General features: G+C 51.6%; 1 protein-coding gene across 1 annotated transcript in view; it reads right to left on the reverse strand.

Annotated features, from left to right (window-relative positions):
- Positions 1-6,574: 6,574 nt before the first annotated feature.
- The window catches only part of MB21D2 (Mab-21 domain containing 2), an 81,952-nt gene continuing 75,204 nt past the window's right edge, over positions 6,575-13,322 (reverse strand). Inside the window, exon 2 of the mRNA XM_060242787.1 lies at positions 6,575-8,513. Coding sequence (XP_060098770.1) covers positions 7,249-8,513 — 1,265 coding nt within the window. The 3' untranslated portion in view covers positions 6,575-7,248. The remainder of the gene's footprint in view (positions 8,514-13,322) is intronic.

The raw sequence follows: 13,322 nt of genomic DNA on the forward strand, positions 1-13,322 counted from the left end.
TCATCTACCTCACAGGGTGTCTGTTGTGGGGGAGGAAGGGAAAGGAGATTGTGAGCCGCTCTGAGACTTCGGAGTGGAAGGCAGGATATAAATCCAATATCTTCATCTACCTCACAGGGTGTCTGTTGTGGGAAGGATGGGAAAGGAGATTGTGAGCCGCTCTGAGACTTCGGAGTGGAGGGCGGGATATAAATCCAGTATCTTCATCTACCTCACAGGGTGTCTGTTGTGGGGGAGGAAGGGAAAGGAGATTGCGAGCCGCTCTGAGACTTCGGAGTGGAAGGCAGGATATAAATCCAATATCTTCATCTACCTCACAGGGTGTCTGTTGTGGGAAGGATGGGAAAGGAGATTGTGAGCCGCTCTGAGACTTCGGAGTGGAGGGCGGGATATAAATCCAGTATCTTCATCTACCTCACAGGGTGTCTGTTGTGGGGGAGGAAGGGAAAGGAGATTGTGAGCCGCTCTGAGACTCTTCGGAGTGGAGGGCGGGATATAATTCCAATATCTTCATCTACCTCACAGGGTGTCTGTTGTGGGGGAAGAAGGGAAAGGAGATTGTGAGCCACTCTGAGACTCTCCGGAGTGGAGGGTGGGATATAAATCCAATATCTTCATCTACCTCACAGGGTGTCTGTTGTGGGGGAGGAAGGTAAAGGAGATTGTGAGCCACTCTGAGACTCTTCGGAGTGGAGGGCGGGATATAAATCCAATATCTTCATCTACCTCACAGGGTGGCTGTTGTGGGGGAGGAAGGGAAAGGAGATTGTGAGCCGCTCTGAGACTCTTCGGAGTGGAGGGCGGGATATAAATCCAGTATCTTCATCTACCTCACAGGGTGTCTGTTGTGGGGGAGGAAGGGAAAGGAGATTGTGAGCCGCTCTGAGACTCTTCGGAGTGGAGGGCGGGATATAAATCCAATATCTTCATCTACCTCACAGGGTGTCTGTTGTGGGGGAGGAAGGTAAAGGAGATTGTGAGCCGCTCTGAGACTCTTCGGAGTGGAGGGCGGGATATAAATCCAATCTCTTCATCTACCTCACAGGGTGTCTGTTGTGGGGGAGGAAGGGAAAGGAGATTGTGAGCCACTCTGAGACTCTTTGGAGTGGAGGGCGGGATATAAATCCAATATCTTCATCTACCTCACAGGGTGTCTGTTGTGGGGGAGGAAGGGAAAGGAGATTGTGAGCCGCTCTGAGACTCTTCGGAGTGGAGGGCGGGATATAAATCCAGTATCTTCATCTACCTCACAGGGTGTCTGTTGTGGGGGAGGAAGGGAAAGGAGATTGTGAGCCGCTCTGAGACTCTTCGGAGTGGAGGGCGGGATATAAATCCAATATCTTTTTCTTCAGCCGCCTGCGGAATGGAAAAGACTGACAGAGCTCTGCATTTAACCAATCCTTCGTTCCAGGCAGGTCTATTTTTAAAAGAGATTAATGAGCTCTCTTTGGGGAACACGCAGGGGACTGAAACCTGACTTCCCCCCCCCCCCCCCACACACACAGCCAGGATCTCTGATTTCGTAACAAAACCCTTTCCGAGGAAGAGCTGGGGCAAGGAGGGGGCGCTGATGGCCCCTTCCTGGGTAGGAAAGAGACAAACTCCGCCCCCCTCCCACCAGATGTGTAAAAAGGCATCATGAGACTGCCGTGAGACCCAGTCAAGCACAGTGGATAAACTGGCCTAGGTTCGAATTCCCACTCCTGCCACAGAAGCTGGGTGACTGACCTTGGGTCCGTCACAAACTCTTGGCCTGGCCTACCTTGCAGGGCTGCCTTGAGAAAGTGAGGATGGGGAGAAGAGGACTAAGCCGGTTTGAGTCTTTGCTGCAAGAAATGCAAATGAAGAATTGCAGATTCATACCCCACCCTTCTCTCTGAATCAGAGACTCAGAATGGCTTACAATCTCCTATGTCTTCTTCCCCCACAACACGCACCCTGTGAGGTGGGTGGGGCTGAGAGGGCTCTGAAAAGAGAAGCTGCCCTTTCAAGGCCAGCTTTGCGAGAGCTATGGCTAACCCAAGGCCATTCCAGCAGGTGCAAGTGGAGGAGGGGGGAAAAAACCCGGTTCTCCCAGATAAGAGTCTATGCACTTAACCACTACACCAAACTGGCTCTCTATTAAAGCTATGGCTGACCCAAGGCCATGCTAGCAGGTGCAAGTGGAGGAGGGGGGAATCAAACCCGGTTCTCCCAGTTAAGAGTCCGCACACTTCACCACTACCCCAGACTGGCTCTCCATGCAAACCCATGTCTTTCTGGGGGAGGCAACACGATTCCTCCCTGCTTCCCCTCTGCAGCACAGCCCCACCCACCCAAAAAAAGTGCTCATCTTGCCCATTAAGACAAAGCACACTCCCCCCCCCCCTCGTAACCAAACCAGGTGCGGCAGAGAGGATGTTCTGCCTTCTCAGCTGCTGAGCATTTGAAGCTGCAGAGGCCTTTCATCATCGGGTTAAACTGGCCGTGAAATGCCAAGACGCGGCCCAGGACAAGAGAAGGCATCCCGAAGCCAAGAAAAGGTCAGATTTCTCTCTCAAGGGCCCTCTCCTGTCTCCCCCTTCAGTCCAAAGGGCCCCAAAACCACTGCCTTGACTGCTTGTCTGCAGGAATATGTGGATTGCAGAAGGCCCTGAACCATCCCCGGGCAACACACTGTATGGCGGAAGGCACCTGAGAGCCAGGGAGACCGCCTGAGCAGAGGGGGTGGGAGCTGGGAGACCCCAGCCTCCGGGACAGCAAGCAGCTTGCTTTCCTCTTGGAGTTATATCTCTGCACCAGCCCTACCCTGCAAGGCAGGAGATATCCCAGCCTGTCTGCAGCAAACAGAGGCCAGCAAAGCGAAGATTTTACGGGCACGCCTCTGCCTGGGAGCTCATAAGAGAAGCCATGTTGGATCAGGAAGAACTACAACTAGAAGAAGAAGAATTGAAGATTTATACCCCGCCCTTCTCTCTGAATCAGAGAGGCTCACAATCTCCTTTCCCTTCCTCCCCCACAACAGACACTCTGTGAGGTGGGTGGGGCTGAGAGAGCTCTCCCAGCAGCTGCCCTTTCAAGGACAACCTCTGCCAGAGCTATGGCTAACCCAAGGCCATTCCAGCAGGTGCAAGTGGAGGAGGGGGGAATCAAACCCGGTTCTCCCAGATAAGAATCCACGCACTTAACCACTACACCAAACTGGCTCTCTTTCACATCACCTCCTACCCGGTCTTTTTAACTGGAGATGCTGGGGATTGAACCTGGGACCTTCTGCATGCAGAGCAACTGCTGAGCAACACCTGAAGCTGCCTTATGCTGAATCAGACTCTTGGTCAATCAGTCATTCTTGACTATTCAGACTGGCAGCGGCTCTCCAGGGTCTCAGGTAGAGAGGTCTTTTTTCCATCCCCTCCTGTCTGGTCCTTTTAAGCGGGGATTGAACCTGGGACCCTCTGCATGCCAGGCAGAGGCTCTTAACACTGAGCCATGGCCCCTCCTAAACATATGAACATATGAAGCCGCCTTATACTGAATCAGACTCTCAGTCCATCAAAGTCAGTCTTGCCTACTCAGACTGGCAGCGGCTCTCCAGGGTCTCCAGCTGAGGTTTTTCACGCCTGCTTGCCTGGACCTTTTTAGTTGGAGATGCCGGGGATTGAACCTGGGACCTTCTGCTTACCAGATGCTCTACCACTGAGCCACCGTCCCTCCCTAAAGTCAGTCTTGTCTACTCAGACTGGCAGCGGCTCTCCAGAGTCTCCAGCTGAGGTTTTTCACGCCTGCTTGCCTGGACCTTTTTAGTTGGAGATGCCGGGGATTGAACCTGGGACCTTCTGCTTACCAGATGCTCTACCACTGAGCCACCGTCCCTCCCTAAAGTCAGTCTTGTCTACTCAGACTGGCAGCGGCTCTCCAGGGTCTCAAGCTGAGGTTTTTCATGCCTATTTCCAGTACCCTTTCTAGTTGGAGATGCCGGGGATTGAACCTGGAACCTTCTGCTTACCAAGCAGATGCTCTACCATTGAGCCACTGTCCCTCCCTTAAATAATATGAACATCTGAAGCTGCCCTATACTGAATCAGACCTTAGGTCCATCAAAGTCAGTCTTGCCTACTCAGACTGGCAGCAGCTCTCCATGGTCTCAAGCTGAGGTTTTTCACGCCTATTTGCCTGGACCCTTTTGAGTTGGAGATGCCGGGGATTGAATCTTGGACCTTCTGCTTACCAAGCAGATGCTCTACCACTGAGCCACTGTCCCTCCTTAAAGTCAGTCTTGTCTACTCAGACTGGCAGCGGCTCTCCAGGGTTTCTAGCTGAGGTTTTTCATGCCTATTTCCAGTACCCTTTCTAGTTGGAGATGCCGGGGATTGAACCTGGAACCTTCTGCTTACCAAGCAGATGCTCTACCATTGAGCCACTGTCCCTCCCCTAAATAATATGAACATCTGAAGCCGCCTTCTACTGAATCAGACCCCTCTTGGTCCATCAAAGTCAGTCTTGTCTACTCAGACTGGCAGCGGCTCTCCAGGGTCTCAAGCTGAGGTTTTTCATGCCTACTTCCTGGACCCTTTTTAGTTGGAGATGCCGGGGATTGAACCTGGGACCTCCTGCTTACCAAGCAGATGCTCGACCACTGAGCCACTGTCCCTCCTTAAAGTCAGTCTTGTCTACTCAGACTGGCAACAGCTCTCCAGGGTTTCTAGCTGAGGTTTTTCATGCCTTTTTCTGGACCCTTTTTAGTTGGAGATGCCAGTGGGGATTGAACCTGGGACTTTCTGCTTATCAAGCAGATGCTTGACCACTGAGCCACTGTCCCTCCCCTAAATAATATGAACCTATGAAGCTGCCTTCTACTGAATCAGACCCCCCAGGTTACTTCAGTGTTAGTCTTGTCTACTCAGACTGGCAGTGGCTCTCCAGGGTCTCAAGTGGAGGTTTTTCACGCCTACTTGCCTGGACCCTTTTTATAGTTGGAGGTGCCGGGGATTGAACCTGGAACTTTCTGCTTACCAAGCAGACGCTCTACCACTGAGCCACTGCCCCTCCCTTAAAGAACCTATGAAGCTGCCTTCTAGTGTATCAGACCCTCCTGGGTCCATCAAAGTCAGCATTGTCTACTCAGACTGGCAGTGGCTCTCCAGGGTCTCCAGCTGAGGTTTTTCGCGCCTACTTGCCTGGACCCTTTTTAGTTGGAGATGCCGGGGATTGAACCTGGGGCCTTCTGATTACCAAGAAGATGCTCAGCCACTGAGCCACAGCCCCATTCATGGCTCTCCAGGGTCTACAGCTGAGATTTTTCATGCCTACTTGCCTGGATCCTTTTAGTTGGAGATGGCGGGGATTGAACCTCGAATCTTCTGCTTACCAAGCAGATGCTCTACCACTGAGCCACCGTCCCCCCCCCCCCCCAAGGAAAACCCAGGTTTTCAGATGGCAGCTGCTGGGGCCTGGGAGTTACAAATTCACGTGTAGAAAACCCTCAATAAGACAAAGGTTACTGGGGGGCAGGTGTGTGTGGAGGGATTCAAGTGCTTCATTTCTCCCCTGCTTTTCTCCCCGTGGGAATTCCAGCTGGGCCAACAGCCGTCTCTCCTCTCCTCTCCTCTGTTTGATCCTCCCAACAACCACCCTGTGAGGTAGGCAGGATTGGCCCCCAACGGGTCACTTAGCAAAGCTCCCAGGGAGAACAGCAGGGATTCGAATTGGGCTCTCTCCGATTCTAATCAGTATTTCCACCAGCTTGTCCTTTGGTGCAGGCCACAATCCACCCCCAACTTGGAGTTCCTTTGGGGGGGGGGGTCAGCCCTTTCTGACACTTGAAGTTCCTTTGGGTGGGAACTGCTCCCCTCCCCCCACTAGACCACCCAGGCCACCAAACGGAGAAGCTGGATCACTGCCTCCCCCCCCCCCCCACCCCAGGATGCTGCTGACCTGTGCAAGATCAAGGTGCAAATACCGAGGATGGAGGAGGTGTTTTCCTTTGCTGCTGCAAAAGAGAAGAGGGGAATCCCAAGACTTGAACTGTGGGGAGGGGGCGGGTGGCCCGTGTCCCTGAATGGAGAGGAGATGGCAAAGGAGGTTAAGCTGTGTCCCCCCCCCCTTCACCTGCTTGGAATCCCATCCCAGCTGTGAAGCCCCCAGGGCGCAGTGAGTAACTACTTTCTCTCCTCCTCCCCCCCATGCGAAAGATGGGGGGGATAACAAGGAATGACCTCTCTGGGGAGGTCAATCCAGAACAGCCCAGCACAAGCCTAGCCTGCAAGGGGGGCAGGATCAGGGCCCCACCTGATAGATCGACTGACATTTCTCTCCGAGGAGTCCCTCCATCACTGTCAGCGTCACAAGGAAAGACTCCCCGTGGATCACTTCTTGCCCTTGCACAGAGAAGCCAGTGAAACGGCTGCTTCTTACCCCTGCAAGGAACCCCTGAGTGATATCCTCCTAAGCCATGGGGCGGGATGAGAGAATCGAGCCAAGGTTAAAGGTAGAGCCCCAAGGAAACAGGATTCGTCCATCAACGCTCCCTCCTTACAAGGAGCACAAAGCCAAAGGTGAGGCCGGAGCGCCCGAAGATTTCATTTGTGCAAATTGATGTGGATAACAGTACGTTCTTTAATAGAGTTTAAATAAGGCTTTGAATAATTACACACACACTAAAAACTAGCATTCCAGAACCTTATTCCGCATGGAAGATTGGCAGAAAGGGCCTTTCTCTGCATGGTACGAAGTTTGATTCTGAACAAAATTACATTCAAAAAAGAGGTGACTGAAGGGGGGAGGGGGAATATCCCAAATTGAAAGAAGTCGCCTGCATCTAAAGTCAACTTGATCCTTCTGGAGGAGGGGAGTGAAGAACGAATTCAACTGGGGCGTTGGCCAAGGAAATGAAAACCCGCCAAAATTTATGACTGGCCTTTTTCACCTTCTTCGATCAAAAAGAAGCTGTTGGGAAGGAAAGCAAAACGGAATCAACAGAGAAGAGGAGGCAAAGAGGGAAAGACGGGCATCGGGGAAGCTTGGAAAACAAAGGGGTGGGGAAGTGTCAAGATCACTGTCCAAAATTACAGGTTCACACAAAATTATCGGGGAGGGAGAAAGCAGCAAATGAAATAGGGATTCACTGTTTCAAAGCCCGCCTCGCGCTTCAGAACCTGAACGACCTTTGGGTCAGTCTCCAAAAACCCAACAGAAAGGTGGATATGTGAGAACCACCAGAGAGGTGGGCCAAGGAGAGCTGCTGGCAGAGTCCAAAGGGAGGGGCTGCTCTCAGAAGAATTTGTCGTCAATTCTGAAGTGAGGCCGCGTGACGTCGTCGGGGTTAATGAAGACCGAGATGGATTTCCCCGGGTTCTCCGTCACCAGCTGCTGCAGCTTCTTGGCCAGCCGGTCGTCGGGTTGGTTGGAGTCTCCCCCGTCCGACTGCGGGGACGGGATACTTGTGGTGCTGCCCCTCCTCTGCAGCTCCAGAGTCAGCCGGTTGGCCGCCTTGACGTGCTCGATGGCAGTCCGGAGGTGCTCGGTGGGGTCCGAGCGCACCGAGGAGAGCTTCCGTGCATGGAGCATGACCGTCTCTTCCGAGAGGTGCTCCAGCATGTTGCATTGGGGGATGAAGTAGTTGGGGCACATCTTGTTGACCAAGCAGTGCTGGAGGTCGTCGATCAGGCCCAAGAGGAAGTGGGCCGCGTAGTCCTCTTGGGCCAAGTAGTTGGCCGGGAGCCTGTCGCAGGCCCAGAGCATCATACTACGCAGGTGGTAGGGGCTGATGGCTTTGGGCCGGGAGAGGAGCTTGATGATGATGGCTTTGCAGGCCTGATAGGCCTGCATGAGGCTGCCGGAGATGCACTTCTTCAGCTGCACCTCGCTCCGGGCAAAGGAGAGCCGCCACTCGTTGTCCTTCCGGCCTTTGTACGAGCAGGCGGGGACCAGGTAGAACCCGCTGATGACTTCCTCTTCTGTGATCTTCCCGTCCCAGAAGTGATTTTCCATCAGCCAGCTCTGGGCTACCGCCGGCCAGCCTTTGAAGGACACCACGGGCACGATGTCGTAAAGCATGCGGCTGCTGCCCACCCCCAAGATGATGGAGATAATCGTCCCGTTCTTCTCCACCTTCTCCACTTTCGGCATCCCCCTCTGGGGCTTCTTCTGGATCTCCGAGAGGACGATGCTGATGGAGTCGTAGAACCAGTCTGCCACCTTGGTGGGGGAGAAGAAGTAATTGGTCGCCCCGTTGATATGGTCCACGATGGTGCAGCAGTCCTTCCACTTGCTGATCGTCCCCTCGTCGAAGAGCCGCAAGCTCAGCCATGAGTGGCACATGGCGGAGTGGCGCATGTCCAGGGTGACGGGCTGGTTCCGGTCATGGAGCTTCAGAGCCGGCACCAGAAGGGTGAAGTCCATGTCGTAGTCGGTCCCGCGAGCATAGATGTTCAGCTCGTCCAGATCCAGGTCGACCACGCCTTCCCGGACCCCACCGGAAAGCAGCAGGTACTCGTTGGCGACGGGCAGTTTTTGGTCCAGCTTCTGTACCATGCCTGTCAAGACAAAGAAGGACAAGTTTAGAACCAGGTGGGGGGACAGGAACACTCAGCCCCCGCAAGTCAACACAAAACCTCCATTTGCCCGAGACAGAGGAAAGGGGAGGCACACAATAGCCACCATTCGGGGTATCCTCTTCCGCATGGTACAAACATCACAGAAACATAAATGATAGGATCACCATCTTCAAGGAATATAGAGGATGGTGTGGAATTGTTTTCTGTGGCCCCAGAAGGTAGGACCAGAACCAACGGGTTGAAATTAAATCAAAAGAGTTTCCGGCTCAATATTAGGAAGAACTTCCTGACCGTTAGAGCAATTCTTCAGTGGAACAAGCTTCCTCAGGAGGTGGTGGGCTCTCCTTCCTTGGAGGTTTTTAAACAGAGGCTAGATGGCCATCTGACAGCAATGAAGATCCTGTGAATTTAGGGGGGGGGGGGTGTTTGTGAGTTTCCTGCATTGTGCAGGGGGTTGGACTAGATGATCCTGGAGGTCCCTTCCAACTTTATGATTGTCGGAAGGACGGGATATAAATAATAAATAAATAAATAAATGATTCTATGATAAAGTCAAAAGGGACCTGCAAGACATACAGGCTGGCTGAACTGGTCAGGACATTGGAACAGGTGGATATGTCCCATGTACCAGGATGGCTGCTGGGCACAAGTATTATAGCCAACGAGCTTAATCTGGGGCACAATTATTGCTAATTGAAAATAATTTCATGGTGACCATCACACTTTCGAAGAGTTGTCTGCACAGCTCCTTCTGACCCACAACCCACCAGCCATTTGGGACAACCCAACAGGAGCTCAGCGAGCCTCTCGCTTTGCCAAGAGCCTGGGACAGCAGTAACAGCAAAAGACGTGGCCAACAAGCCTCCACTTTGGATCACCCTTGGCCCCACCTTGGGGGATGGCGAAGACCAGCTTCCCTCAGGGAGCTCCTGGCTGTTCCCACTACAAAGGACAGAGAGCCCAGTAGAGTGGCGGGAGGAGGGCCTTGCCCAATGGGGCAGAACAGGCGGTCTCTCAGAGAAGCCTTCTCCCCCCAGGATCCGACCCCTGGATCATTCCCCAAGGCCTCCAAGGGATTTCATCAGGGCACAAAAGGAGGCACAAAAGGAACCTGCCATGTTTGTAGAAAACCCAAGTGTGGACACCCGCACCAAACACTGGCCACTTCCCACCTCAGACTTGCCATTCTAATAATGTAATTAAATGGTCTACATTGCCTGCCAAGGTCACAAGCATTCAATTAGACCAAGACTGCCCCAAAGACATCTCCCTACCTCAATGGGAGCACATTCAACCACTGCTGAAAGAGCTGCACTGGCTGCCTATTGTGTACCGAGTCCATTTCAATGTGCTGGTATTGACCTATAAAGTCCTATATGGCCGAGGACCTGCCTATCTATGGGACCGCCTCTCCCCATTTGTTTCCCCAGAGAGCACTGCGTTTGGGAGCTCAAAATCAGCTATCCATCCCTGGACTAAGGGACATAAGAACATAAGAGAAGCCAATGGCCCATCCAGTCCAACACTCTGTGTCACATAAGAACATAAGAGAAGCCCTGTTGGATCAGGCCAATGGCCCATCCAGTCCAACACTCTGTGTCACATAAGAGAAGCCATGTTGGATCAGGCCAATGGTCCATCCAGTCCAACACTCTGTGTCACATAAGAACATAAGAGAAGCCAGGTTGGATCAGGCCAATGGCCCATCCAGTCCAACACTCTGTGTCACATAAGAACATAAGAGAAGCCCTGTTGGATCAGGCCAATGGCCCCTCCAGTCCAACATTCTGTGTCACATAAGAACATAAGAGAAGTCACGTTCGATCATGCTGTGGCTAATAGCCACTGATGGACCTCTGCTCCAGATGTTTATCCAATCCCCTCTTGAAGCTGGCTATGCTAGTTGCAGCCGCCACCAGCTCCTGTGGCAGTGAATTCCACATGTTAATCACCCTTTGGGTGAAGAAGTACTTCCTTTTATTCGTTTTAACCTGACTGCTGAGCAATTTCTATCGAATGCCCACGAGTTCTTGTATTGTGAGAAAGGGAGAAAAGGACTCCTTTCTCTACTTTCTCATCCCATGCATTATCTTGTAAACCTCTATCATGTCACCCTGCAGTCGACGTTTCTCCAAGCTAAAGAGCCCCAAGCGTTTTAACCTTTCTTCATAGGGAAAGTGTTCCAACCCTTTAATCATTCTAGTTGCCCTTTTCTGGACTTTCTCCAATGCTATAATATCCTTTTTGAGGTGCGGCGACCAGAATTGCACACATTTTCCAAATGAGACCGCACTATCGATTTATACAGGGGCATTATGATACTGGCTGTTTTGTTTTTAGTTCCTCTCCTAATAATTCCCAGCATGGCATTGGCCTTTTTTATTGCAAACGCACACTGTCTTGACATTTTCAGTGAGTTATCTACCACGACCCCAAGATCTCTCTGTTGGTCAGTCTCTGCCAGTTCACACCCCATTACCTCCCTTGGAAGTTCCCACACCCTTTCCTCCCCCACAAGCAGGCAGGGCTGCTCTTCCGAACATCCACCTTATCCCTTTCTAAGTCCAGAAAGGAAAGATCATTCCATCTTGGTGCTTTGCTGCCAGCCCTATAACTGGAGCCAGAATCTGTCTCAAAAGCAAGCTGCGGTCTGCCTCTGAAACCCTTCTCTCTGTGTCGTGGCAAAGCATCTGCTGATATATGTCATGCTTCCCTTGATCCCAGCTATTGCCCAAGCACATGCAAAACAGAGGCTCTTCCACTGAGCCTCTCCCCCAAACAGAACTGTGCGTGCCCACTAAGCCTTTCACAGGGAGGGGGGAAGGCTCCAGAACAATGGGGTGATCTAGTAGTAAAGAGAGGAACAAGGATCCCTTCCCACAATTCATGAGCTGGATTCTACGCCTCTCTCTCATCCATGGGACTCAGTCTTGACGGCCTTCCCAGACCACAGAATCACACAGAGTTGGAAGGGTACAATAGAGGCCATCTAGTCCCACCCCCTGCTCAATGAGGATCAGCCTAGAGCACCCCTGACAAGTGTTTGCCCAGCTATTGCTTCACAACTGTCAGTGACAGTCAAGTCCCCAACGGTTCAAGGATCAACGGCAGTCCATTGCAAGAATAGCTGTTTATTGATACATGACAGGTCAGAGCAAGATGGTCCTTGCGAAAACTGGCTTTGGAGGGCAAGTGCCCTCTACTTATAGTTCAGGATTAAACCGTTACACATTCAAATCTTAAGGCGTGAAGCAAGCAATCCCTCCCCCGATATTCCTCTCCCAGGCTCCTTGCAGGTAGGTGCGAACATAATCATATAGAGACGAGCTTGGCCATCCCTGAAACTAGGCAGAAAGAATGCTTCACTCATTACACAGAGATAGCGGCGGCGCAAAGCAGAGACAGTGAAAAGTGAAAGTACTCCAAGACTAATGGCAAGAGTCTCTGTTTACAGTAAGATCCTGGCAGGGATTATGAAGCACAGGTGAGAAGCACCTGGGAAAACCTCCACATCAATAACAGCAAGCAACATGGAGGTTGTGTCTGGAAAACTCTCCCCAGAATTCCAGGAGAGGCAGCCCCCGCTCTCTCGCTCTCTCTCTTGCCCAGCTGAAGGGACTTCTTTATTCTCACTGCGGGGGGGGGGGGGAGGGGGCAGCATTAAGCTCCAGGTTAAAACAACCAGAAGGTGGGAGAGGAAGCAGCTCCCCACCCACCACTGATGTCTCTGTCACCGTGGAGAGGACAGCCCATTACCCCCCAGCCCTGTTAGCTGCTCCATTTAGCAACAGGAATGACAAATATAGAAAGACAGCCAGCAGGTTACTGGCAAGAACGGCTGCAGGCCAGAAATAGTTTCAAAGAGCTCACCGAAAGAGAATAAAGGGAAGGCCAAAAAAAGTCGGCCGGAGACAGTGAAGTTCAGGAAAGCTGAGATGTACGTGGTGTGCTGCGTATCCCCTGCACCCCAGGGCAACACATAAGAAGCACGCAGGCTCACACTGGTACCCGTGTCTCCAGGGCCAAAAGGAAAAGAAATGGAAACTTCTCCACCAAGGCAGTCAACTAGTTCTCTAGGAAGTTCCCCCTCCCACTCAGCCAATTGCAGGAAATTTCATCTTCACTACAGCAATTTGAGGCTCCTGTGCTCACGATGGATGGATGGAAGGAAGGCGTCTCTCTCTAGAGGCCAAGGAGGCCACACAGCACTCACACTGGAAATTCTCCAGCTCATTAGCCGGAATTATTTGCTGCCCACGATTGCATCCGAGGAGGCCCCAGTCTGGAACTGCCGCTGTCTCTTACAGCGGGGGGGGGGGGGAGGGAGGGAGTTTTTGCAGTTCTCACAAGCATCTATGGAGCCTTGACCCTCCCCGATCTAGGAATCTGAATGGTGGACAAGACCTCTGGGTCCACTTGAAACAGACATTTCAGGAGGGTGAAAAAGGATGGATGGATACATAAGATAGGTAGATAGATTAGATAAATTAGATAAATTAGATAGATAGATAGATAGATAGATAGATAGATAGATAGATAGATAGATAGATAGATAGATAGATAGATAGATAGATGGATGGAGTAGATAGATAGATAGATAGATAGATAGATAGATAGATAGATAGATAGATAGATAGATAGATAGATAGATAGATAGATAGATAGATAGATAGATAGATGGATGGAGTAGATAGATAGATAGATAGATAGATAGATAGATAGATAGATAGATAGATAGATAGATAGATAGATAGATAGATAGATAGATAGATAGATAGATAGATAGAT

The sequence above is a fragment of the Heteronotia binoei genome, chromosome 6 (assembly GCF_032191835.1).
Source record: "Heteronotia binoei isolate CCM8104 ecotype False Entrance Well chromosome 6, APGP_CSIRO_Hbin_v1, whole genome shotgun sequence".
In the NCBI taxonomy this organism is placed as follows: Eukaryota; Metazoa; Chordata; class Lepidosauria; order Squamata; family Gekkonidae; genus Heteronotia; species Heteronotia binoei.